The sequence below is a fragment of the Anopheles moucheti genome, chromosome 2 (genome assembly GCF_943734755.1).
Source record: "Anopheles moucheti chromosome 2, idAnoMoucSN_F20_07, whole genome shotgun sequence".
NCBI lineage: Eukaryota > Metazoa > Arthropoda > Insecta > Diptera > Culicidae > Anopheles > Anopheles moucheti.
Genome location: NC_069140.1, coordinates 49,358,715 through 49,386,551, shown reverse-complemented (window position 1 = coordinate 49,386,551; position 27,837 = coordinate 49,358,715). Strand labels below are relative to the sequence as shown.

At 43.3% G+C, this 27,837-nt stretch overlaps 1 protein-coding gene across 1 annotated transcript in view; it reads left to right on the top strand.

Moving 5' to 3' along the window:
• Positions 1-353: 353 nt before the first annotated feature.
• The window catches only part of LOC128310747 (serine-rich adhesin for platelets), a 67,258-nt gene continuing 39,774 nt past the window's right edge, over positions 354-27,837 (top strand). The window contains exons 1-3 of the mRNA XM_053047462.1: positions 354-822; positions 885-1,283; positions 10,804-10,920. Coding sequence (XP_052903422.1) covers positions 354-822; positions 885-1,283; positions 10,804-10,920 — 985 coding nt within the window. The remainder of the gene's footprint in view (positions 823-884; positions 1,284-10,803; positions 10,921-27,837) is intronic.

The window sequence follows — 27,837 nt, the reverse complement described above, 5'->3', positions numbered from 1 at the left end:
ATGTTGCTTTGCAAATGATATGTGAGCTTATGCAAATGAAGTGAAATTGTACGACATAGTGAAGTTGTAGTCCGGTGTCTCAAACCAACAAACACCAAACCGTGCATCGTGCAGTGAATGATGGTGATTATTTCATGAAAGTTATCCAACTGTTGCAAGTGTTTTTTTTTTATGTTATCACCATGAATACGTGCAGTTCCTTCGTGTGCCGGTATTTAATCGTGCTTTTGCGCTAATGGAGTGTTTATCATTTAATATCGTTTGGTTTTGTTTAGTTTCGTTCCGTTCCTCCGCCCATTTTGTGCATCGCTTTCCATTGTGCCGTGCGTGTCAGTGCATTGACGGCAGAGAAAATGTTAGCTATGCGTCGGGAAAGTGAACCCATCTACGGTAGTGTAAGTGCAACAACTAACCTCAATCTGCTGCATCACCACGCGCATCATCATAACCATCACCATAGCCACCACCAGCAGGTGCACTCACCGTCCGAACATTCGCATCCTTCCAACGGTGTTGCGGCAACGGAATCATCCCCTAGCGCACGTCCGTCCGACAGCGGTACGCAGGGTGGTTCGGCTGCCATTGCCGGGGCGCCGGATCACACCGGACAGGGAGCGTACCACGGTCACACCCTTGCGCAGCAACAGCAGTTGCAGGATCACCAGGAAACGGTTCAGCTTCACCATCACCATCACCACAGTCATCGCACGGCGTTGTCCCCGGTAACGGCGGCCAGCTTCGGACACGGTGGATTCGCAACGCTTTGCAACGGCGCGTCGGCGAACGGGCTGTATCCCGGGTTCAACAGCTTCGGACTGAACCGTACGTATTCTACCGTGGAACCATCCGTCGGCTGTGTCTTATCGTGCCCCCCTCTTCAACAGCACCCAACGGTAGTTCCGTGTCGTCCGGCCGCACCACACACCCGGCAGCGTCCAGCCTCGACGAGTACGTCGACATACTGCAGGTCCAGCAGCTGCTGCTGGAGAACTCTACATCCGCCGCCGCATCAGCGAGCAGCACGACGGTGGCGAGCATAACAACGGCCTCCTGTACCTCCACCACCGCCACTACCACCTCCTCATCCCCTTCCCACCCACCCACCTGCGTTCCCGCGTCCCTGTCGCACCACATCCCAACCGTGTCCACCGCGGCCTTCTTCTCCCCAGCACCCGTGCCGTCCACCTCCACGCTAGCGTCCTCGGCTAAAAACCGTCCAAAGGTGAATCTACAGAAAGCGGCCGACTTTTCAGCAGCGACAGCCACCGCTAACCAGCTTCAAGGTAAGTGTTTAACGCCCTTCTACATCCGAATCCGGAGCATTGCGTGCTGGCACCAACTCGCTGGTGACGGAAGATACACCACCACACAGCACACGTGTGTAAAAGCGTCCAGACAATCCAGGTTTCCCCCTGCGGTAAAGGTCGTTTTTCTTTTCCCGGGTCCCGGTTTTTCCCCGGCTTGGTGCGCACTCGCGCCCCTCGAATGCTGTTTTGCGCACGCAAGCAAACACAGCTCCAGTCAGGCCCCGTCAGGCCTAAGTCAGAGGTCCGGCCGCTCCATCCGAGCCGAGGTGCGGCTGCAAAACGCGCTCCGGTCGCATCGTCACGTCAATTTGTGCTAAATTTATTAATAAAACTAGACACTTTTATCATTAAGTCCATTAGCGTTATCGTTTAATTAAAGCTGTCGTCTTGGTCACTCGGGGCTCGGGCGGCCAAAGTTTTCAGCTGTTGCTACAGTTCTTGCACGAGGTGGGATGGGGGAGGCTTTTACGCCTTACCCGCCACGCACTCTAGGCCGAATGTCTGTTACTCGGTTGACTTTTTGGTTGTTGTCGTTGTCGTTGCATGTTCTTTGCTTAATCGGACGCGTCGCGGAGAGCAATTTTTCGCCGATTTGTTACACGCAAGATTGGTGGACCTGAAACTGGGCCGTTGATCGTGGTGGTGATGGGTACTGCTACACGACAGCGTACACGGGGACTCGACTGGGATTTAGGCAGTGCCGTTCGATTGCAACATAATTCCAACGGACCGAAAACAAATGTTGTAGCAGCTGCCGTAGGACGGTATGGTGGAATAAAAATTATTTCGAAAGCAATTGATTGGAAACGCAGAGTTGCCGTATGCGCTGTCTATTCGTATTGCATGCAGAACGAGAGTAATTTGATATTTGCTTGCTGCGGTAATGAGCAAGTCAACGAACGTGAGATACTTTTAGTGGACACGATCAAGTAGTGCGACTCAAAGTGATACTTAGTAGCTCGTCAGTCTTCGCTCCCTGCCATCAATACCGTATTTTGGCGTGTATAGCGACCCCCCGTGTATAACGACCCCCTAGATGTATTATCCAAGATTTTTGCAAAAAAAAGAATTTATTTCTTTTTTTTTTAAACAATTGGAACAATTTTATTGTTACATTTAATTTTGAATATTACAATTCATAATACTCTTTCGTATCGTCCTCACTGGTGTTTTCAAACACATTTTTATTTTGTCATCATCCCCGTGATTACATGATCCTCAGTCCTCGCTGAGGATCAATCGCTTCGCTGACTCCTGACTATGCAGTAATGACCCATTGACAGATCGCTGGAATGGTGGGTTTTTCTTATTCTTCCTGCAGGAGTCCTTTTATCCACTTACTCCATTCTTCTCTTATCATATTCTTAAACGGTTGTGGTTGCAGCTAACTGGTTAGACCTTCAGGAATGACATCCAGAAACGTTTTGTTTTGAGGAAGAATTTGTTTAACTTTTGCTGCTCCAGGTCTTCAGGTTTTTTAAGAGCTCCAGGTCTCTTGTTCTAAGCATTTTGAAACCGCAGATTCATCCCTGTCTTATCCATCCATCCTTTTATTTCAACAAAACGACCTTTAATCCATAAAGCTAGAACGGAAAAGTTACTACCCTTGTATAACGACCCCCTTAATTAGACTTTGGTCAGTTTTTGACCTAAAAGGGGGTCGTTATACACGCTAAAGTACGGTACATTTGTGAGTAAGTGTGCTTTTTCAGACACCGCAAATCGGTTGCCCAAAGATGACGCGAAACTCTTGATCGATCTATTCCATTTGAACGGTTGCCATGCACGCGATGATCATCGCTCCGGATGATCCCACTGTCTGCAGCAGAGTGTCACAAACTCTTTTTTTTGCTTGTGATCACTTACGACACAATTATCTAGGCAAGCGAGCGACTCTTCCCGATACGACCGGCACCGGTGGTTGTTGTGTCCGGTATATCGGGAGCATACGGAGCGTTTCGAAACGCTAGGTTGAAGAAATGCATTATCTCTGCCCACGACTTTGTCTATATAATTTAATGTAATTTCAATGTTTTTCGACTTCGGTGCACCTTCTTCTGGTCGTTGAAAATTTGTCCTGGCACTGGCGCTGTCAGGTAACCTGTGCTGCAAGCCTGTTTCCTGCTTTCGTGCCACTCCATCAGCATGTGTGTGTGTGGCAGAGTCGCCACCACTCTGCCGACCATCGGTGCCGGAGACACCACGCCAGAACACGGGGCTACGCCAGACACTCGTCACCTGTTGAATGCGTTGGCATCCTTGGCGCTGATTGCATGTCGCGTCGAATGTTTTATTTCTTCGCTGCACCGTGTGTGTTATTTCAGATTTTTTTTGTTGCTGTTATTTGCTTAATACGCTCTCCTTTGCCTAACTGCTGGGTGTTCGTTTTTCTTATTTTTCGTTGTTATTAAACCTACAGTTGCTCTTTGTCCCTTGCTTTGCCTCCACCATGCCGGTACCGGTGGCAGTGCATCGTCATGCGGACACACGAAGCCACTAAGATTCGACCGAGTGGTGTTCGATTTTTATTATTTATTAGCAATCTGCAGACAGCCACGAGTCGTTTGGCACGGGACACTCCAAACCGAAGCCCTGGCCACGGCCTGGCCAAAGCCTACACACAAACACAGACGTCGCACACAGACACACAGATTTATCCGCACAAGATGAGGCTTGCGCGAATTTTCCGGCCCGCTTAATACGCTCTGTAGGGCTCTCACTTGATATCGGCGGGAATTGCTCATAGATGGTATTTGATTTATTACCGCAGAGGCAGTCAGGCAGCCAGTCACCCGAACAACCTTGCAAGCCTCACGCGTATATGTGTAGGATCACTGCCCGATAACTGGAATGTTTCAGCTGAGCAGCAGATGAACTTTTTTTTCTGCTGACCGTGCGTTAATACTCAAGTTGAACCGTTTTACAAATATAACAATTGATGCAAACCTGCGGAGTTGTTAAAAACAAATCATACTTTATAGCATTTGAGTAGTACTGGTTTTAAAACACGCTTACATGTTTAACAGTTTATTCGTTCATTTGTTTGCATTTTTTTTCACTTAGATGCACCCAAAGTGCATCATTTCATTTCATCAGCATCACAAGCGGTACCGTTCCGCGGCGTTCGTTTCGGTGGGTTGCGGTTGCTATTAAACCATAAATTATGCACGGTACAAAAATCACGCACCAAAAATATGCATCCTTTAGCTAAAAATGTATCGGCTAAAATGCGCAGCATAAGCACCCCGAACGGAGCTGAAAGCAATGAAATTAAAAGAGACAAATTAAAGAATCACAGTGCACAAGCTGAACGATAGGCAAACGGTTTCTTTGCCACACGTTTATTCATTCACTCGCGTCTGGCAGCGTGTTTAAGGTTCGGCAGAAGCGAGCAGAAAGTGTGACAAAAACGCATAAAATACGCGTTTCCTCTTCACTGGTTCATGGTTTGTTTTTTTTTCACCGTGCGTTGCACGACATAGGCCTAGCTGTGGGCCAAAATTTCGCAGTAATTTATTTTCACGCACGTTAAACTGTCCACCTTGTTTGTCAATTGGTCTCGTAAAACAGCAGCATTTTAAAAGACTATAAAGAATACATTGATGCAATGTCGCGTGTAAGCAAAGAACAAAAAAAAACAATCCTGCTGCTTTGGCGATCATTCTTCAACCTGAATTGTTAGCAATGATCCCATCGTACCAAAAATGCATTAATTGTAAATGTATAGGTAGCTGGTGCAATTCGCGAATGGAAGATCGTGAAAGAGTGACATTTCTTTTGAAATGGATTTGGCAAAATATGAACAAAGCATTATACAGATTGCAGCGAGTTGAAGCCGTTACTCGATCAGCTGATTAATCACTTAAATTACAAGTCATTAATCAATCTGTTGTGTTAACATATTTAAATAAATTTATTGTTAGTTATTTTTCTTCTTTATGAATAAAATGTTATTATGGTAGGTAGCAATAATTAGGCAACAAGCTTCTTAAACCTGAAACAGATCTATTGCATAAGGATCACTCTCACGAGATAGTTAGAGTATATGAACCCAAGTATGAACAAAATTGGTATTTAATAGTTGGCTTGTTATTAATTATTATTGATTTTATCAATAATTGTATTTTATTACTTGCCAATATTACAACATTTCAAAAATTTATAATATCACTTATCCTATACGCATGTTTTTTGGGAACGCTATTATATAAAGAAGAGGAAAAAAAACAAACGTTAACGTTAACATTAAAAAAAACATTTCAAATTGGAAAAATTATGATATAAAAGAAAAAAAGATGTCTACATCTTAATTGACGCGAGCGAGTTTTAACAATTCGACTCACGACAAAATTATGCAAGTTTAACAAACAAAAATTGTAATGTTTAAATAATAAATAATTACATTGAATAAAACATTTTCAAAGGAAATCTAACAGCAGTTTGAATCGAAAAGGACTTAAATTCCAGAAAACACTCTAATGAAGAGTTTATATGGGTATGAGCTTACTATTTGGGCTAAGCATACTAAAACTATGAATCATTTTATTATTGAAATGTATAAAAAAATGTATTGAAAAATGGAATGTATATAAAATGTTTTTTTTTTTAAGATAACAGAGAGTTATAGTTAGCCAAGACCAATAGAAAAGTTTAACTATCGCCAAAAATTTGGAAAACCAATAATCCCCAGTACCAAAGTATAACAAAAATTTTCTTGTTACTCCAGTATCTAAATACGAGTACAATAAAAACAACATGCCTCAAAGAGCCAATGTAAATATGTCAAGAATGCTCGAAAGGGTACATAAATTTTCAATTACCTGTTAAATAAAGGGTGATTTAAGGGTAAATTAACAATATTTTGCTGGCTGGGCGGTTCACCGAACAGCGAAAAATTCTTAGCATAAATTTGCAAAGCGTTGTTTTAGGAAAAAGCGCTTTTCTACATTAAACATTGGACATGAGCGAATGGTGAAGCATTAATTAACTCCTGCGACAGTAGCTTCGTCATTTGTCGGTATGTTCAATAGAAGTTTTACCAAACAATATAACCTCTATGTGGAAATTTCTTCGCTGCGAGGAAGCTAGAATTTTGGTAACTTATTTGAACTAGCTGACTGTATTTCTCCTTTTAAAAAATACGAAAACAAATATTTGTTTTATGTTTTATCAGCATCTACCTGAATGTTCTCTAAAACCAACAAAAATGATCATATTAATGTTAAATAGTTGCAATAGGTTGATTGTGAATACGCAACTCAACATTGCAGATAGATCTACAGAATGAAACAGAAGCGAAAGTCAACGAAACGGAAGCAAAAGCATATGTAAAAAGTCTCTTTCCGCATCGCGTGTTAACTTTTTTTTCCCCGTTCATGCACAATTTACGCAGGGAGTTTGCGTTTTCACCCTTTTACCAAGGGTTTGACTTAAACGAATATTCCGGGCGAAACGGGGCCGGGTGTGCTTCCAGGTCCGTGATTTTAAATTATTGGCGACAACGCACGACAACGGCATTGACTCGCGCGACGACAAGAAAAGTGACAAATAAATGTTAATAAATTTTAAGCACAAATAACGTGGCGTGCCGCTGGCATGTGCCGGGGACCGTGGCGCGTACCATCTTCTTACCGTAACAGTTTTCGCCTGCCTACAGCGCGACAATTTGAGCGGATCAACTCTCGCGGCTGGCGAGAGCTGATCTGTTCTCCATTACCCTTGCCGTTGCGATCCTGATCGATCCTGGCCGTGTAACGACCGTGCACCGTGAAGATGAAGCAACAGTCCGCTGGTCAAACGTCTGCTTATGTTTTGTGCTGCTTTGCACTCTTCGCTCGGCATCATCGCGACATCGGGCGCCGTAACGCGTCCACGGGTGCGCGATGGTGTGGAGGATTTTGCTCCGATTTTGATTGCCTGTCGTCTGGCGTTTGCGACTGCAGCGGTCTGGCGAGGCGGTTTCGCCATCATTACAACCGCACCACTTAATGCAGCGCGGGGACAACAACGCTGACGTTTGGGTTTGACTCGTAACTCGTCTCGGGACTGTTTGCGCTCGTTCGGTTTAAACCACGCCACGCAACGACCACTTGATGCGCGACGCAAACGCGATAATGGTGAACGCCAGGTTCTGGCAAAGGTGCGATTTCTGCTGGACATAAGTAAATGAAAATTTGAAACGAAATTCGATCAGTGGGGAGAAAAAAAACTGTGAAGTTACGTAGACGCTGCAGCACACAGCGCTGAAATCAGGCACGAGCTCGTGGGCTTCTCGTCGCCATAAGATGGCGACAAGTGTGTGGTCAATCTGTTATCCCGCGTGTCGTGTCGATTCGCGGTGCAAGGTGTCAACCGTCTTGCTAGCCGGTGGACGACAACGGGCTGGCTGACGTTGGATGATGATGTCGCGTTTGTCGTTGATGCCAAACGAAACGGCACCGGTCGTCGAAAATGTGTGCTGATAGTGGAAATGGGATTTCCATCATATCGCGGATGCATTGACCGCGTCCACGTCAGTGCTAAGCTGCATCGAAAGGGAATATACCTTCAACCAGCGAATCAAAACTTACCTTCCTTGCTCAAGGGAGGGAACAAGAACATATAAACACACACACACGCACGCACGCACTCACGGGGCAGCGCGCAACAGGCACCGAACCAAAGTACCATTAAGCTGACGGCAATCAGCACGATGGCACTAATAAATTAATACAGCGAACAAGTGTATTAATTAGGATAATCACCGACACGCGGAAAGCCCGTGCCGATTGCTTAAGTGTGTTTTAATTTATTTATTACGAATTATCGGTGCGCCGAGGGCTGACCTTGCCGCCTCTGTGCGTGCATACCAGCAGGATTGGAGCCCTTACCACGGGCTGCAACTGGGCAATGGCTATAAGAATTGGAGGGTTTGTGGAGGGTTTCGCTTAAAATGAGTTAATTTTGATGCTTTTAAGGTTATCGGTTATCTTTCGACTGGTGATTACTTTTTAACGATTAGTGTTTTCTGCTATGGATATTGCAAAGTGATCATTATGGAATACAAGTAATCGGTGCTAGCTTACATCGTTTTGCTCCTTCAACTAAATTGAAGGACAAATCTCCGTTTTTGCCTCAAACAACTCCTTTTGAGGCTCTCACTCTTTTGATAACAACAGAGTTTTTTTTGTTTTACTCTGGTTAAGATCTACAAAATATGTGCTATTTTTGCAAACAAACAAAGTTCAATACAAATCTTGAAAACAAAATATTTAAATTTCCAGTAACTCAACTTGAGATATACAAATTGAAATGGTAACATATAAAGGTATGTGAAGGATAGAGGTCAAATAATAGCGAAGATAGGGGTTCGCCATTTTGGATTTCATTTGACGTTTGGTCGCTCGTGTAAGATTCCCTGCGTCTAGCCTACTTTGTTTACTATATCGCAAAGTTTCACAATTAGCTTGGTCGTTAAAGTTTTCCTTCCTTTTGAATGCCTTTAGTTAAAACAGCAAACTGTTGATGGTTTTATAAAGTGGTGTGTGGTCATCACCTATTAGTGTTCTGAAGCAAGGGTTGATCACACGGTACCGGACTTTCACGTCGTACTATGAACCGGGAGATATGATGAGCCTCATCCTCTTCCTCATATGTGAAGAGCCTCACCTACTCGTCTCTCTTGTTTCTATGACCGACCCGATTAATCAACAAAACTACACACAAAACATTTGAATGGGAAAGGACGTCCAAACGTCAAATCACGTGTAACGAACTTTTGGCTACTTGTCAAATTGCTCTACATTACTCGACCTCTATCCTACACAGAACTTGGTAACATATTATATTTAGTACACTTAATGAGTAGTCACATATAAATACGCTTTTTTATGTTTTTGTAGAAAATATTTCCTCGGTGATTGTCAAAATAAAATACAATTTGTTGCATTCCGAGTACAATCGGTTCGCGATTGTAGCGTTTAATGTTCGTTCTAATTGCGCCTGAAGTTTATGCTATTTGCGTTAATTGTTTATTACAGTTCTTGTTCTAATATCTTGATAGAGGAGCATGCGGTGAATATCAACATAAATAGATTTTGGAATGTTTTTAAGACTGTATAGCAGATATGCTGCAGGGCTAAGATATGCTTTCACTGCACGTAGAAGGAATTGTTTTTTTAAACTAATGTTAATTGTACCATAAATTGAGTGCCAAACAGCCGTTAGTGACCGTTGTTCAAGAATAACAAAGAATATTACAATCTAATCCATTGTGCATATTAGAGATCGTAAAAATATGACAAGTGCTTTTGAGTTTTTTCCATTCTTCTTCGACGTGATTGAATTCCTTATGTAAATGTATAACGATCTTAAGCAAGCGCTCATAATTATAAGTACCCGATATAGTGATTTTCTTTCAAATAATGGCATGGAAATCATTTAAGAGTCTAAGAATCACTCCACTTAAGTGAGCATACGACGCCATCCGCAAGGGTAAACAAAATAAATCCATCATCCAGCAAGCTCAGAGCGATCCCATAAGAAGCAAACGAGCTGGAAATAGAACTAAATAGAAGTAGTGTAGCGCATTATCAACGACCACTTCCTAAAACGGAACTCTGGCCAAATCGGACCACGTACCGGTGCTCCCGAAGCCATAGGAGGAACGAATGGTACCACAGTGCTGCAAGATTTGAAGTTCACTGTCTTGAGCTGTCGTTAGTAGAAGGAAGAAATGGTACCTCCTTTCGAAAATACAGCATCAGAAACAGATTGAAAACAACAGAAAACATCACGGGAAAACCCACGCTCAACTGTCAGGCTGCTGTTTTAGGAAAGACGAGTATTACCTTGAAATTTACTCCTTGGCAGCAGCAGCCAGCCCTCACTGCGGATCGGGGAATCTTTACCACGGGTTCGAATGGTCCTAAAGTTGTCTTGACCATCAGAACCGAATTTGGGATCCTGCTTCACAGCAGCCGGACGCCGCCAATGGCGATTCAAACCCGGACACAGCTCTTAATGACGTGGCGATGGGAAAGAAAAACTATTCAAAAACCAGATTTGCTGGGAATACGCTGTTCGCTATCGGGTTAGTAACCTTGTCTGTGAAAAAAAGACGGATCCAATTTTCTTGGGGTATATAATCTGGATAAGAGTTGAATGTACCCTGGTTCCAGAAACTGTGCTGCTTCTTGAAAATTCTTCGCTATCAGTCGCGAGATCAAAACAAGATGGTAGAATTTTTCGAACGGCGCCATTTTGCTTGAGCTTATAGCTGCTGTTTCGAAATTGTGTCTTCCTAATTCGATCACATACAAACACACACAGAGTGGCCATAAACCGACAAATACCGTGGCGTAAGGTATCATGGACTACTGTAACACATAGTATCCTATCCACACTTTTCCCTTGAGAACAAATCACGCCGAATCATCACTCCAATCTCCTTTCCTTTCTCTCTTTCTTTCTTTCTTTCTCTCTCTCTCTCTCTTTCTTTCTATATCTTTACTTCCAGGCGAATCGCCCTCCAAAAGACTGCTCTTTGATTACCCGAGCCCATATTTGTATGGTAATTATCATCCGTCGCCGAGTGACGATCTGGTCGCTTTATGGTTTGGAAGTAACGGAACAGGTTAGTGCGAATCCATTACATCCCGTGGGTGCCATTTTGTTGGCACTGCTTGGCAATAATAACCGATTCTGTTTGCTTGCTTCGTTACTGACACAACGTGACGCCAAAAAGAGCTACGAATTGAGCCCGGGAGTAAAAATACATTGCCAATTGAACGTGAAGCGGGAATAAGTGTATGTGAGTTTATTTTTGTATACGTCACAGTACTTTAAATTGAACTCATCAAATTGAAATCTTAGAAATGATTAAGTAAACAATTATGGAATGTCAAGCATAATGCGCCTCCATTACACCCCGAACGCGAAACTTTCCTATTAACTGGTTTTCAGAGCAAACGTGTAAAGTTCACTGAATTATGTTTCAATTGAAACGTGACTTTTTTCCACCTCATTTGAAAATAAAAACAATGATTTTATTGCTTCGCTCAATAACCTATAACTTTCTAGTGTATGAAAATTCACATTCAAAAATATTCTTATTTAAAAAGGTGAATTTATCAAATTGAATTGTTTAACCAGTTTAAAATGATGCCAGATGATAGTTTCAGAGTTCTTTTAGAGCCATTACATTTTCAAATGACGATTATAATCGTTAATATTTTATTTTGCAGTATGCAAAGTTTTGGTAAAATCGTTTCGAAAAAGTGAATTTAAAAAAATGTCAATTGTTCAGCATTTGAAAGGAATCTAAATTGTTTTATTTTGAGATACAATAATTTTAAAAAAACATGCGAACTTGTGTATGCTCAAAATTTGAGGAAAGTAACGACAAAGCGGAGCGGACACGAACGGACCGGACCAAAATCCTATCCGCTCGAATCCCCCGTACGCAGAAATGACTTTCCAGCTCCGGGTAAATACAGCCATAGAAAGCTAGCAATGGCAGGCCTAGTCCTCTTGTTTTTGTTGTGCCGATAAAGAAGAACGACAAAGCCAAACTTTTGTATGAAAAAATTTGAAATTTAATTCTTCAGATATTTCAACTTCGGAAGATATTCGAATAATAAATATTATCGTAGCCTCGTAGCGTTTCTGGTTGTTCGTAGATGAATTGCATTGTTATTTGTTGAAATTGCTGTGGATTTATGGAAAATGAGGAGCACTGTTGCGTTCAAAACATCATCGTTACGTTCATCACAGCAGATTTCTAGATGTATGTGATTAATTTTGCAATTTCTTGCAATCGTTTCGCCACCGTGCCAACCGTGGTCGTAGAAATTGCGCATTTAATAGCAAACGAACGTTTTGTAAATGGTATGCGGCGCGTACATATGCGAAATCGCTTCTCAGTTTCCCACAGTGTACACCAGACACCATCGTCACCGATCGTAAATATGTGGCACGCTATGACCGCACCTGATGGGGTCATAAAAATTGTACACCTTCCCGCGCAGGAATGATGAATTTTGCATTTGATATGCTAATTAAACGCCATCGCCAAACACCCGATACTTCGAGCGCATCGCACCAGACGAGCAGCGTCCCGTTGGCTGCGATTGGCGATTGGCGGGAGCTGTAAGCTGAACCGCACCATAGCCGCCCGGGCGTCCCGGGCATCCATGTTGACATCGTGTCTGTGGTTCCCGCCGTTTCGCATGCCGATAGCACGTAAACATAGTGTGTAGCATCGTGTAGCCTGCTGATAGTAACCTGCGCAAAATGATGCACTCTTTCCCGCCGGAATGGGTATCCTGTTTTATGCTGTCCGAAAAGAGAACGGTGGCCAACCGTGTTCGCGCCAAAGTCGTTCTAATGTTCTGAACGGAAAAGAAGCGCGAAACCGGATGCCAAAACAATCCCAGTTCCAATTACGTGATGGCGCATCGGTGCATCGCTATATTTTACTCAAACCATGCCCCCGTACTGCGTTTCATCCCAGGCGGCATTAGAACGCCTGCCATGGAAAGAGGAGATTTATGAATGGATAAATCTTATGCTGCGACGTACGTTGTCGTCAACGAGCGCAAATGACGCGGGAAAAATGGCAAACAATTCCGACACCGTCGTACGCTGTGTTGTTGACGTTTCAGCGTTCCGCTTTCTTGTGCGGGCCAAATCTTCGTGCGGAGAGTTACTTCCGGTCGCACCGGACGGATCAAGCGTGGCCCGCAAGTCAGTCCGGCTGTAATGGCGCGCGCGTTATGTTACAGCTCGTTAGCAAACGCCCCGTGCATCTGCAATCTACCACCCAGAAGCAACCGTGCAACGTGCTGGAAAGTTTTCTTGATTGCTTGCGAAAGCTAGGGACATAACACATACGCAAGAGCACATACACACGCCCAGACTTTTCCTGACAGAAAACGACGAATGGCGCGAAATGATAACACGAAAAGTCGTCGTCCCATAATGAGCACCAGAGTGGGTTCGGGGAGGGGGCGGGTTTTGTGTTGCAAAAGTAGCAACCAATGCTTCCTTGCAGCAATGCCTCCCCGTAAGGCGTAAACTTCTGCTGACAGAAGCTGCGTTGGCGTCGTTGGGCCACGTTCGTGCCATGGCTACCGAGATGGTTCTAATTTCGCGCCCAAACAGTAGCGTCCGGCTGCAGCGTTGTGTGCATGTTCGTTGTGGATCTGTTTGGGTTTTTGCGTCCGAGGCAATGATCCAGTGTTATTTACGTTCTCTTGTTCGTCGTCGGATGCGGAATAGATGCACCGCGCGTGGTGTGCACTGCGAACGGTAAGATTCAAAAAACGGTGAAACATAAAACCGTTGGTCGCTTGTGCTTTATGACGGTTAACATCTTAAGGTGCTTTCGCTTGCACGGGTGCAAGGTAGAACGGGGATTGTTTTGGGATGCTTCCCAACCGATCAAGTAATCCAGACGACATGATACTTCTTCCCGAATGACGCAGCACCAGCAGACGACCGAGATTGTTGTGAAATTATATGCTACAGCTAATAGTTTTATTGTACCTACTACCAAAAGTTAACTATTCGATATGGTGCACTTTTCCTTCTGAAGTAGATTATATCAACAAAATTTGAATTTAAACAATCATGCTTGATTTGGGTTGAAACTCATCGAAAGAGCACCATGAATTATTAGCAACTCAAAACGGAATAATACGGTATCCCTTTCCCCGATAAGCTCCACGATCGGATGAAAACTGATGTCTGCCTGATGAATGAAATCATAAACCAATAGGCCTGCCTTTATTGCCCGCAGCCCGAGTGAGTGATAATGATCGTGGCTTATTAAAAATTCAACGGTTCCATTCGGCACCCGGGCCGGGACGCATGCAAACATGAATAATTCCTTCGTCCAAGTTTAGCACATCATCATCACGGGCTGAGCCTTTCGTCTAAAACAATCAAAATGAAGCAAATTGATGTAATCTTAGACGCATTGATTTATGCACATAATACTGGCCATCGAGGTGCGGCACCATTTTTTTTGGGGTGGAACATTTCTTTTCCCACAGCATCAAAACCTACGGCTGCCAAAAAAAAATGCCCGAAAGGAATTGTTTTTAAATGTTACTGTATCGCTAGAGATTGTTTAATGCAAGGAAAGTAATAGCTGCGAGTTGGCTTTTGATGCAACTTTAAGCAAATCTATTTCACCCTTGCTTCAATACATGCGAACAATCAATTCATGTTGTTATTTAACAAACTTTTATCGATTTTTCGACCGTTTGTGGCATGCACACCATCAAACTCGATCGGCACTCTCGGCGATACCAAACTGAGGGATGAATGAAGTCAGATCAACTCAGTAAAGATTAGGTTCCGAGCGCGAACGTAGCGAAAACGTATCAAGCGGATTATCTATTCCGATTCCGAAGCCGACATCGAACAGATTTGAAGGCAAATGTCAACGACCATAAATTAAAATGGGAATAAATTTTCTCCTCCGCACCGCAAGCGACCCAATCTATCCCACCCGCCACTTTTCCATTCACACGAAGATCCACAGTTTGTTCGGACAGTGTGTTTCACTACAGTTTCCCATACAGCAAAATCCGGCCCGAAAGGTAACTGCCTAGCGTGCATGCGGTTCGCGTGAAACAAAAGTACACATTATCGTTAGTTCCCACCATTCGATAGTTTTGGTTTTGGGTAATCTGTTTGTTTTCCGTTTATCCGCACCAGATGAGCCCACATTGTTGAAATATGATTAATTTTTCTATCAATAAAACTGACACAAACGCACAGATGTAAGGTGGAGATCGAGGTTGTTGCGAAGAAAGCGACGGCAACGTCATAGATTGTCACACACCAAGCGATCCAAGCTTCAGTAAAGATGAGTCCGTGTTAAGATCTTTCCTTCCCTCCTTGCTTTATTCGTTATTAATAACGACCGCAGTGTTTCGGACGGGCTGCACTGCTTACGTGCCGTTGTTGCTGTGGCCGTCAGTGCTGTTGGGAATTTGCATTACATATTCAGGCATGTTTCTTCTGGCCCGGGAAAGCAAAAAAAAAAAAACGGTGTACCCTCCAAACAACAACATTGAAACCAAATTTGAGCAGATCTAGCAGGCCGCACGTGCGTAGGCTAAGTCTCTATAAATGTGTCCAATGTTTCATCATTACAAGGATTTTTACAAAACTCCTCGTATAAGTCACAAATCCGACCATTCCCCCTTTAAGTGGATCATATTATTCATCGCTCCAAATATGGCACAGTGGTAACAATCTGCTTCACGGTTTTATTTTCCACTCATCTCGCTTAACATGTTGTCGTCGGGCCCGAAAATTTATCAGTTCAACTTTTATTGCACCAACATTAGGTTTTACGTGTTTTTTTTTTCGCTTCACGAGAGTGTTACCAGCCGTACTCGCTCGTTTAGGGAAAATATCGCGCGCGTGGATGAAGGAAACTGTGCCTTCCTCTCAGTGCTGAAACTTATGCTGAAGGCTGAAGTGTTTCCCAAAGTGTCAAAAATTCATGCGATCAACATTTTTATGAGGAATCGTAAAAGGTGGTCGGTATTTTATGTTAATTACCAAAACACAGGCGAAACATAGAACCCTGAATGCCTGCCTAGTTTGCCTAGAATGTGTCCGTTTGTACATTGAACTAATTCAATATTTTATAAAACATCTTCAGCGACATTGTGCTAGGTTTGTTAGATCCGACCTGGCATAATCGTACGCATCGTTGTTCATCATGCATAAAGCCGACGGCCGGCGGGTAAAGCTGTGCGTCACAGTCGGGCGACGGGCCGTAAAACAGGAAACTACGTATTAATCGCATTATAAAACCGATAAAGTCTTCTAGATTATGCTAATGATACATTATGTTTATGAGTAGCTGATTGGAAAAATAAACAAAACGAAAAGAATTGTTTTTATAGATTAATTAACCACGTCGCCGTTGCACGTTCAGACACACATTCAGGCACAATCGGTTTTATGGTACCGGAACGTGCCGAGTACTTTCCAACCGTGCCCATACACTTGCTGTGTAGTGCCACGAGCCTACACTTGACTAATGAAGATGATGATCTTTTGTAAAGTGATGCCTCGTCGTTCCACCGACGGTCCAACGGTGGTCGAACGGTTGTCGAAAATCGTGGACCAATGTTTACAAGGGGATTCATTTGAATGGAGTTATGGTTAAAAACGGAAGAGTATTTTACAACTCTCGATCGTGCGAGCGTATGACATCATGCAAGAAAGCTTTTCAGCGTGTTGCTTGCAGAGTTTCTATGAATTTGTAGATAATCAGATTTAAATATCTGCGTTATTGTTATATCTTTTGACGATTAAATTCGAAGTTTATGCTTACAAACCCTGCATATTGATATTGGTTCTAGATTCGCACACTTGTTTTATAAATATGTACGAACGCAATAGTTAACATTCAAATGCGTTGATCGATAGCATCTACAAATGCATTAAATTCAAACAGTCCACAAACTATTTTTTGAATTTAATAAATATTATTCACAGCCAAGCAGAATAATGGATGGCATAATAAAGCTTTCGAAAGGATCCAATAATCTAGAATCAATTTAAAACCTACGCTCGACTACAGTAACGTTTTAATAAGCATCCATAAACTGCGATGCAATTAAATCACACCTTTGCTCTCGACGCATGTCCTGCACAGCATGTCCAACGTGTTATGGCAAAGCGAGGAAAACACTCCCAGCAAACGCGCGCGCACCGAGACCGTACGGCGATGGGGGCCGATTTATTTAAATACGCTGCAAATCTCACATTATATTGATTTTCAGTGTAGTGCGCACGCTCGGGTCAGCCGGTGCTATCGGGAAACATTTTAATTTTGATTCAATTAATTTCAATATAAACAACGTACAACGTCCGAGTGCGGCAAGCCGCAGCTCTCCCATCAACGGGCACGGATGCTGTGCGCGTAAGGTTATCTGGTAAAGGATATTAATTTCCGATCACTCGATCGGTTCAGTTGACCATGACTGTTGGCGGTCTTGTAAGAACACATGTTCACTACTTTCTATGCGTCTTCCATCTACATGTTTTCTTGTTTTTATTTTCTTATTTTGTCTTCAACGTATATCTACGGTCACCTTTGCATACCCTGGCATGAGCTCAATCGAATACAAATTCAATCGTACCGATGTCGGTGGTACTGCTCGATCGTGCAATCTGATACGTACGCTAAGGGATTAACTTTATTCGTATTACAAATCTCATTAAATTTGCACCGCTCCTTAGCTTTTGTCCGTACCGCGAGCGTCCGTCGGTTCCTCGAAGCCGAGTGTCGTGCATCGAATGCGAAACAGGAAAGTTGTGGAGTTAAACGGTTGGAAGCGTGACCCATTTAAGATTCCTATTAGTGCAACATGATGAGAAGCACGTCTAAAGTCTTCGTTGTTTCGCGGAATACTCGCGCAAATGTCGATGGCACTCTGGCAATTAGCATTTCTTGATACTTAGGCAGTGAGATTTTGTTTATTTCGTTTTTTAAATGCAAAAACAAATTCGTAATTCCTGTAACAAATAAATAAACATATAAATAATTAAAATGAAAGTGTTCGTCTAGAGCAGACATGTCAAACATACGGCCCTAGGTCAAACATAGGTCTTTGAATCCGGCCCGCAAAGAAATAACAAATACATGGATTTTTATGTCGATATTTATATTTCTTAATGAATATTAAAAAAAAACAAAAAGCGTTCAAGATTCTCACAAAATCATATCAATAGTGTATTAAAAGTAGCTTGCACCCACACAATGAAACCTAATATACAAAAGTTAGTCGAAGATCAGAGAAAGCAAGTGTCAGGAAAATCAGGAAATTTATAATGTTAAACATTTACATGCGGAAAAATATAATGTTTAAAGTTCTTTACTGTTACTGATACTACAATACGACTGGATTTAATTTTCTTAATTTAATTCTTAATTTAATTTAGTAACTTCTTCCTATGATTACTTACAATGGAATAAATGTACCTACGAAACATAGTAACTTAGAACATAGAAATGAATCTTTTTGTGTAAATTTTTGAATTTTGAATTTTTGAATGTCTTTGCAAGAGTGTTATGTACATAAATATTAAGTATATCCAAATATAATGGATGGCATATATGAATTATGCCGTGTGTAACTATTATTTTAAATCACGAAAAATGTCCAGTCTGCATGTAAAGTGAATAGTCAGGCAGGTTTTGCAACACAGAAGTGATATTTTTCGAGTTGGCCCGTAAGATCATTTTTATTAGCAAACCGACCCGCAAGCCAAAATGAGTTTGACATCAGAGAGAGTCTAGAGTATAATTGCAATAATAATTAATGCAACATTGCTTTATTTATCTTTTTCTTGGTTGAACATTCTCAAATATAGTTTAGATCATCGCATCATTAATCGAATATTTCTGATTCAGTACATATTTCAAAACATTCCAAATGGAAGTCTTTATTTCAATGTATACAATTTGCTAAATCAATGTGCTGTATGATGGTTTTAGAAGAATAGCTGAAAAAAATAGTGGAGGACCTCAAGTGGATTCTTCGCCCATACTATGTTCCTATGTTGCATAAGTAGCCAACAGTTGTAACTCTACTGCTCATCTAGCTAACTGGAATACGATTGATTCTGTTTCGACCGGAAATGTGTGGGATTTGTCATTTAACGTCACCCGACTTGAAGGGGGAGCCTGGCTTTTACAACACCAAAACGTCGAAACCAGCTAAAAGCTTCCGACCCTGCCAGTGTGTTAACCGTTCCTAGCTCGTTCGAGGTCGACCGCAGAAAAAAAAACACCCATATGTTGCGTAGGAAGGGACTTCGATTGTTTAAAAGGGACGCCGCTTTTGTTGCGCCACGCGACATACACAGTTTGAAACTACAGCACCAGCGCCACTATTAACCACATTGAACAGGAGGTCGCACTGAGGGGTTACGTTTTTCTCCTTTCCCACAACGGTGCTGATTTCTGCCATTTCTACCGGGTCCGACCAAAAAAGCAAATGGCCGCCACCCCAAATGTGAAACTCCACGACAAGACGGCAAGTTGTGTAAAGGCACGCGTCTGCACGACGCCAGCGACTGGGTACACCGGACCCGAACAGCATCATCCGCCCGCGCAAACTTTGTCAACTGTGGTCCGAAAGTGGTTCCGTCCAAAAACAGCGATCGCCGGATCATCCGGACCATTTTCGGCAGAGGTTGAACTTCTTTCCTAAATTACCAAACGCATTATGAGCGTCTGATCGCAAACCCGTACAAAATGGCTCGGCATCGTTGGGAAACGGCCACGAAAAAGCTTCATAACGCGTCCCGACATGTGCGGATACGTTTAAAAAAAAATTGTTTCATTAAAGTGCGAAAAAGATGGCAGGAGAATGAAACCAAAATAAGCTACTTTCAGCGAAAACTGGCTCGTGAAACCAAATTTCTTGCTTTCATCACATTTTATTCCACGGCAGTTCGCTTCCAAGCCGGGACATAATTGCGTGGCGTCGAGGTATTTAAGTGTTTTGTAGTCTAAATGACTTGTTTTCTTATGGTATAAATTTACATTCCCAAATTAGTGGTTTAAACGTATTTGGTTAAAAATAATTGGACTATAATTTGATAAACAATTTTACGCTTTTCATAGCTACAAAGCACTGCAATGAACTGAATTACTTTATTTCTCACAAATTGTTCCAAATTATTCCAGATCCCTCGTCGGTTAATGCATTAAAAATATGTTTTAACTTCAACTTATCACTTAATTACTTTCAAAACAAACACAAATTTAGAAGCTATCATCTATGTTGAACAAATCAAATCACATCCAATTCTAATTCCGGGCCAGTACACAACTACGTGACGTGATTATAGTTGCCTTATATAAATATTAAAGTAGAAATTAGATTTCACAGTACTAATGTAAGCTAAAAACCAAAATTTAATTTATATATTACCAGCAATTTTGACCAGGTCGTAATAATGCTATGTTAAATTTTCAGAAAGGCAAAGCCATCAATTATCTTATAGAGATAAAAATGTCAAGCTATTTACGTATCTCTCTTTTATCAACATAATCAATTGAAGCATTAATTCTATCAATTACTTTAACATATTCATTTCATGAACGATTTAAACTTTAAGCCCCTTAAACGCAGAACCTTAAGAATGATTGAGAAATGAAGGTCTGGTATCGAACGCTTTTAAAGTAAAACTACATGCCACAGTTACTTCCTTCATTAATGTTGCAAACGCTTAGGCGAAGATTTATTATTCCATTGCTAACAAATCCGCCCGGAGGTGCAACCATGCATGGTGATCGAACCAGTTCTTCGGTTCGAACACCGTTCCGTGCCAATGAGTGCAATGTTAGCGCACGTTGGTTTTGTTCCATCTAATGCGCGCTTAATGCTGTTCATTAATAAATTGCCACCATTTTATTAAACGCCACGGCCGAGTTTGTCAGTGACAGTTTATGGTTTGGAAAATTGTGCTGGTGTAGGCAGCACAGATATCAAGGACATCGTTGTGTTGCAAGGTGATCGGGGTAACGGGGCGGTGGGAATAAAAAGGTAAATATGCACCACCGTTCATTGATCAAGTCCCGTCGACATTGCACTGGAGCGTCAGGTGGGTCCATCCGTCGCCTAAAACGAGCCCTTCGTAGCGCCGAGTGTATATTATCCGTTACGCTATCCCGTGGGCGTCACATTAAGGTCTGCGTGTGCTGGCAACCCTTTACGCATCGCCCACGCAACGCAACCATCAAACGCACTGGCAGAGTCGCGCCACGGTTTTATGAATGAAACCAGCATACGCAACATCACACGCTGCGTAAGCTTGCGTAACCCCCGTGCCCGGTTAACAGGCAAAGGGCCACGAGCAGCCACGAGCGGTATCAGTCACCCATCAATCGGTGGTCATCGTAGTCCGGCAGTCAATGAAACTGAACGCCACGAGCCTTGGAGCCTCATTTGCATCACCAAAGCCTGGCTCGTTGTGGCTCGTGGTTTCGCTTTATGAATGAACCATGAAAGTCGTTCGAAAGCCTGTCAGCCTGTCCAAGGATTTACAAAAAAAAAAAAACAGTCAAACGCGCCACTGTCCACCAGAAGTCGTACAGCGTCACCCGCTCTTGATACCTCGCACGTCCAACAGCATAAAGCTTTTTCGCTGCTAGCATCAGGTATTCTTGCGACGAAAGTGTACCACTCGATCGGTCGAATCGGCATACGTATGTGCAACCCATCGAGGGTGCCAAACAACCACGTTTACCTTCAGAATCGTGCAACCACCAGGCACGGTGTGGGGCCAACACCTCACCACCGTGCAGGCAGGAAATTCAGGGCACCACAGCAAGCCACAGTTAGCTAACTCATGCACAGAGCGCCGAGCCGTGTTCTTTGTCGCAAAACCCTTTAACTGAACTTCCACCCACGGTTCGGCTGAAGGTCTCACTTCAGCCCTACAAACTGAAACGTGTCACCTTTGAAAGCTCGCTCCGCACCAATCGGAGGTCCTCAGACATTCGGAGCTCGTTCCGTTTGGAAAAGCATTGGCGCGGGGGGGGGGGGGGGTCGCTTTTCCCTTGCCTTTGCCTCCAATTGCTAGGGTACCGTTGTATAATTTATTAAATCACCTCACCTTCCTCGGGCCCACCGACTTCGCTCGTCTCTCGCCATTTCCGGACACTGCCATGCGAGTGCATCGTTAGACCACCTACGTACCCTACCGAACCCGCTTAGACACAGCGACACGGGCAAGCTGGTTGATTTTCATTCATGAAAAATATTCATTCATCAGTATCAAATCTTCGATCGTTGGAGTAGGGCACGGAAATAAGATGCTGGCTGGCGACAAATACGGCTGTCCTGTACCGTATGGGCTTGGGTGGGTTTTGCGCGCTGCACCGGCTTTTATTACCGCTGCTAGTCGTTGCTAGTGAATGAAATATTTAAATTCCACTTGAGACGGCTTCACGGTTTCACGTTTCTACACTTTTGGCTTTCGCGCCCATAAAACACGGGGGGATAGAAATCAAGCGGGACAAATGGAGATACAGCGAGATCGCTGAGCATTTGCTAGTTGAAAACAACTGATGGGAGTTTGGTTCGTCGTATCCCATCATTTCAACTAAGATCTAGCGTAAAGGTTACGTGATGGTGTTCTTATCAAATGGTAGATTTTAAGAAAGATTGTAAGCTTTGCATCATTAATCACTAGCCACATTGTAGTGAAATGAAACACTACTTACTTGTGGTTGTTTATAAAAAAAATTAATAAAAGCTCTAATTTGTCAAGATATTTTCAAACGAAACAACGAACTCAATAAAGCTCGTCAGTCTGCAGAATATATAAAGAGTATTTTCTGCTAAACATGATACGATCACTAGTTAATTTAATCATTTCACCTGCCATTCCAAAAGCTACAAAATTAGCGTATTGATTCAAATTCAAATCGAGCACCGGATTGGAGAGGCTGTGATCGCGCACAAACTCTAGGGAGCTAGGCATGCGACCAGACTCTAGCACGCACGGTTAAGCCACCATCTTAAGCTTGCCCTAAATGGGCCGATCGTTTGTCAAATCCACCCGCCATGTATTGAAAACCGAAACACCTCCGCAAAAGTATCGATCACGATCATCGGTTTCCCATTTCGTACGGTTTGGACTCGCTGTGATGATGATGATGGTGATGATGATGATTTCCCCATAACCTGATTTAACCACGGTCCGGAAATGGATGTCGTCATCTGCTCACTTCTAACGCCAATGCTCAGAGTTGAGGATCGGCAGTAAGATGCACAGTTAAATATAAATTGTTTCCCACCTCAAATAGACAACTATTTTCCATATATTAAATTTTAACAGTTTAATTTTACAAGATCCTGTTTTCCTAACACATTCCTAAGTTTAAAAAAAATAAATCAATCACATAAAAGTTGCAGGGTTTTTCTACTAAGATTTCATAATATTGTCATGTTGAAACTAATGGTCTTACTCGCTGTAGAATGGAGTCCGTCTAAGCTTTTAAACTTTCGAATGTATAATCTGAATAAAAATCTTAATCCAAGAATAGTGCAATCCCGTTCCCATTCGCATTTTTTGTTGCTAATGTTTTAATTACTACCCACCATCACAACACAGGCGCAACAATTTGCCACGGCCGCAACATGCGAAAGGATTAAGTCACCGAAAGGTAGAAGAAAAAAAATACAAAACCATCCAATAGACACCGATATACCAATTCAATCCAAGCGCCATCTACTGTTGCTCCTACGCACCACTTACCGGCTGCTCACTGCACGCACTCTGCTTCCCTGCGGAAAACGGTTACCACCGGTTGCGGTAGCCGTTAGTCCTCGCGGTTGCGGAACTCAGGGAGCCACTCATGATGGATGTGTTTGTATTAGTGCCGTCCGACGCGGGGACGCGTGCGCCTGCGCACAAGCTTGCAGCCCGTGCTATGGGTGGCTATGCTAGTGGTTGTAGCTTGACAGCGCGCGTGTAGGTGTACACGTGCCTAGCTGTTTGTGAGCTGGAGAGCTTTTTTGTCCCAGCGACCTGTTTACTACACCATTGACGACGATGCTGATGGATGGCGACACGGCGAAGGCACCCGGGAGGGGGAGGCCAAGCGCGTGTGGAGGGTTTGGTTTCATTCACAAATTCACCCTAACGTCTCTTTCGCCGCCACACCGCACACTGCTAGCCGCTGGAATGGATCGTGGCCGGTACCACCCACACAGCAAACGGCCGAAACGGCAAACGCCAGTGTGTGCGGCGGAGGGTTGAGTTTCACCGGAGGTAATGCGGCTATGGGGGATGAAGTTGTACTAATGTTAGTCTACGCGAGTGAGTTAGATGCAGCTTCGCACCTGACCGTGGGGGAGCAAGCGAGACCGATGCGCTAAAGTGTTTATGAATGAAACCCACACGCGTGGGGATATCCGCGAAGGATGGTGGCTTTCGCATGGAGCGGCCCAGCAGCGTTCGGTGACTACCCTAATACCTCTAACAGCCATTCGGCTGTGTTGGTGGATGCTGTGTATCTTGTGACACGCCAAAGGAAAATAAGGGAAAAACGCACACACAAAAAAAAGAGCGAACCGTTTGCGTGGGTTGACCGGATCTCTAAACGCAACGAGAGGCTAGAAAACGGAACTGGCAGCGGTAGGGTACGGTTAAGAAGCAGGATATATGAGGAAGTTTATTAAATTAACGAGAAACAATCACGGTGGCGTCTCTACTGACAGCAGCCCGTACCAGCCAAACGACAAAGTAAGTGATGCGAGGCTTCCGAACAACGTTTAAATGGACCCGGGTCGAACAAATACACGCACACACACAGTAACGAAGGCGTAGGAGGGCCCATCGCTAGCGCCAGCGGAAACATCGGGAATTTTTCAAACAGCAGCAAAGTCTCTAACATGCTGCATGCTGACCAAATAAACCAATCCAAGGTGTCTTGGCTTTAACGTTACTGTCGATAGTCGGCTGCCAGTAACAGCAGCTTTAAGGTCAACGTGCAAGGATGCTGGGGGATAGGGCGAACTCTACCCGGTTCTGCGGTGTCGCTTGGCAGCTTTGATGTAGCGATCAGCATTACCACGCGTCGATGAAAACCGAGTTTTTGCCCTTGTTTTTTTAAACTGACAGCACATGGAAGCGCTGTGCCGTTGTCGGTTAGGAAAATGATTTCGTGGAAAACTGTGCCAAGGCGAAAGCTTTCCGTACTTTGACCTTTTCGTGACATCTGGGCTGGGCTTGGTGGGTTTGGATGGACGGGGAAATGAACGCACCGCAAGATTGAGGATGATGTTTGGATTGAAATTTATCGTCATTTTACGAACGGCTAGCGATGGCTCCGGTGGAAGGGATCCGGTTGTCCGCAACAAATTGCTTGCGGGTAGAGTTTACACACCGCTAGGGATTCCGGTAGGCCATTCATGTTGTTGCGTTTGGCTGTTTTCTCCGAGCAGCCAGCAACAAAAACAAAGCGAAAAAAAAACACCCTCCCACACCGGGTTTAACCGTCTGATGTATGTACTTTACAGAAACGAAATTGTTATTCTCGAGTGAATTATCCATTATACTGCGGGCATCAGCACAATCCCAATAGTCATCATATTTTACTCGAACATATTTTTCAATTTTGAATTCATTCCGAGAAACGGGCTCGGGTTTGCTCGCACACGTGTTGATTCAAAACGGAAAACTTTGCGGAAAAGAATTACACCCAGCGTGCTGTCCACGAACTGTACTGCCTACCTTTTAACGTTTACCGCGTCGCCGGGACGGCCGTTCGCTGTGGTTTCGGTTTAATTATAAGAACGAGCCTACACGATATTCAAATTCATTCACAACTTTTTGTTTTTGCTAATCACACTCCATCAAGCTGCTACCGCTACCAGCAGCCACACAAACGGTGAGATGAAGCGTTTCGAATTTCATCATGCGAAGCTACCACCGTTTGAAACCCCATTTCGGGTATTAAACAGGTAGCTGCGTGGGACGATCAAATGAAGGTCTTCTTACATCGCGCCGGAACAAGCCTCCCAAAGCGGCGGAAAAGTTGATGATGGTGGGCATTGGGACATACCCAGCCCAGATGTACGCTATAGCCGGTGGAAATATCATGGGAAATGAACTTCAAGGGATAGGCGTTTTCCTGTGTTCCAGCTGCCATTTAGTGAAACTCATTTCCGGGCCTTGCCTCCTGCTAGCTGTCATCCATCGAACATCGATTTGGTAGTTGTTGAAAGTTGATAGAATATTAACGGAAACAATTTTACCAATCACTTACGAATGTGTTTCACTTACTCACATTTTGTTTGACTCGATCGGATAGATACAGCTTTAATATTATTCGGGAGAGCAATCAACTGAAATGCAATTGAATGTCTCATTATATATGTACGCAACTATCTCCCCGAAGCAATTCATTACTATGCTGCTTTAATGAGCATTAGCAAAGATTGAATTTTAAAGAGAACGTGTTTCACACTCATTTGCATCGGGAAAAGCTATCCTTGACAGTTGTTTAAAAAATATTAATTGTCGTGCATTCGAAATCACCATTAAAGTTAGTATGAAAATCAACCATCAGAAGATGGCAACCTTCTCACGATACGATTTATGTGCTAAATTGTGTAGAAATTGATTTTTTCTAAGAATCGTGTAACATATGGTGCGGTGCAGCACATTTGCTAATAAACGGTTGCGTTGCGGCTAATAAACCGTTTACACGAAACGATCGTAAACATACGAATGAGCCAATGGCCATGAAGTTGCGGAAAACATTTTCCCGTTTCTAATTTTTTTTCCGCTGACTGTTCGAGGGAACGCAATTATGATCGATTTTTTATGATCTGCAGTACCTTGTGAAGCAATGCTGTAGCGTAAACGACGCATCTTTGCAAAGTTGCTGGTTGCATACCGACATTGATGTCGCGTTGTGACTTTGTACCATGACATTTATGAATTAGCTCGAAACGACAAAGACAACATATTTGTCAATGTATTACGATAGGAAAAGATCCTTTAGGAGGCATTTTAAATTTCCAACAAGTTAATTATTGTTAATTTATAGGTGTTTAATAAAAATTGATTAATTTTGTATAATATTTATATTTCACAAACTACAAATATTACACCCCAAATTATATATTACGACTTGTAAAATAGTTCTCTTAAAACTTTTTTATTATTTTTTCACATTCCCAACTCTGTTGATAAATTGGTTTGTGTAACACATTTCGAGGTTCATTTCCATCAGTACTTATTTCCTTTGCCTTCCTCCTTTCGATTTCATTCCATTTTTTTATTCCTCGAAGCCGCCTGTAGCATTCCAGTCCAGAGTTTCTTACATCAGATGCTTTTGAGCGCTCGTATCACAAGCCGAAGTGATACTTGACACTAATGGCACGGCTGGCCAGTCGATTACACCGGGTCTCGTGCTTTTGCAGGTCGTATAAGTGAGAACTAATTTTTGTAACAGATTTCAGCACACACTTTCTCGCTCGACTCGCCCACACCTGCCTCTCCTGCGCCCAGTTGAGTTCTTCATCGTTTGAAAATAAAAACACCTGAACCGGCATCATTCGAAACCAGTTCGGTGTGTCATGCTTAGCGTCCGGCGCACTAACGCCGCACATTATCTTAAGCGGCTGCATCACGAGCAGCGCAGAGAAAGGACGTCTGCGCGCACATGTGCAAACACATTTGAATAATTAAAACACCACCGTTACCGGTTAGCTAAAGCGTTTTTATACGTACGCTCTGGTGAATGGTTAAAAGAAGCGACATGCCGCGGGACACACTGGCCAGATATGACAAATACCGTTGAGAAAACACGCTGCCACTCCAAATGGTTTTATCGGTAAGCGCAGCTCCACGATCATTTTGGGCAACGTGTATCAAACGGACTAAACAGCCCCTCAGTTGGCATTTTAATGCATATCCTGCTGCCCCGGCGAATCTTTCCCGCGCGCCCCCCGCACACCGTGTGTGCCATGGACAGATTCGTTCG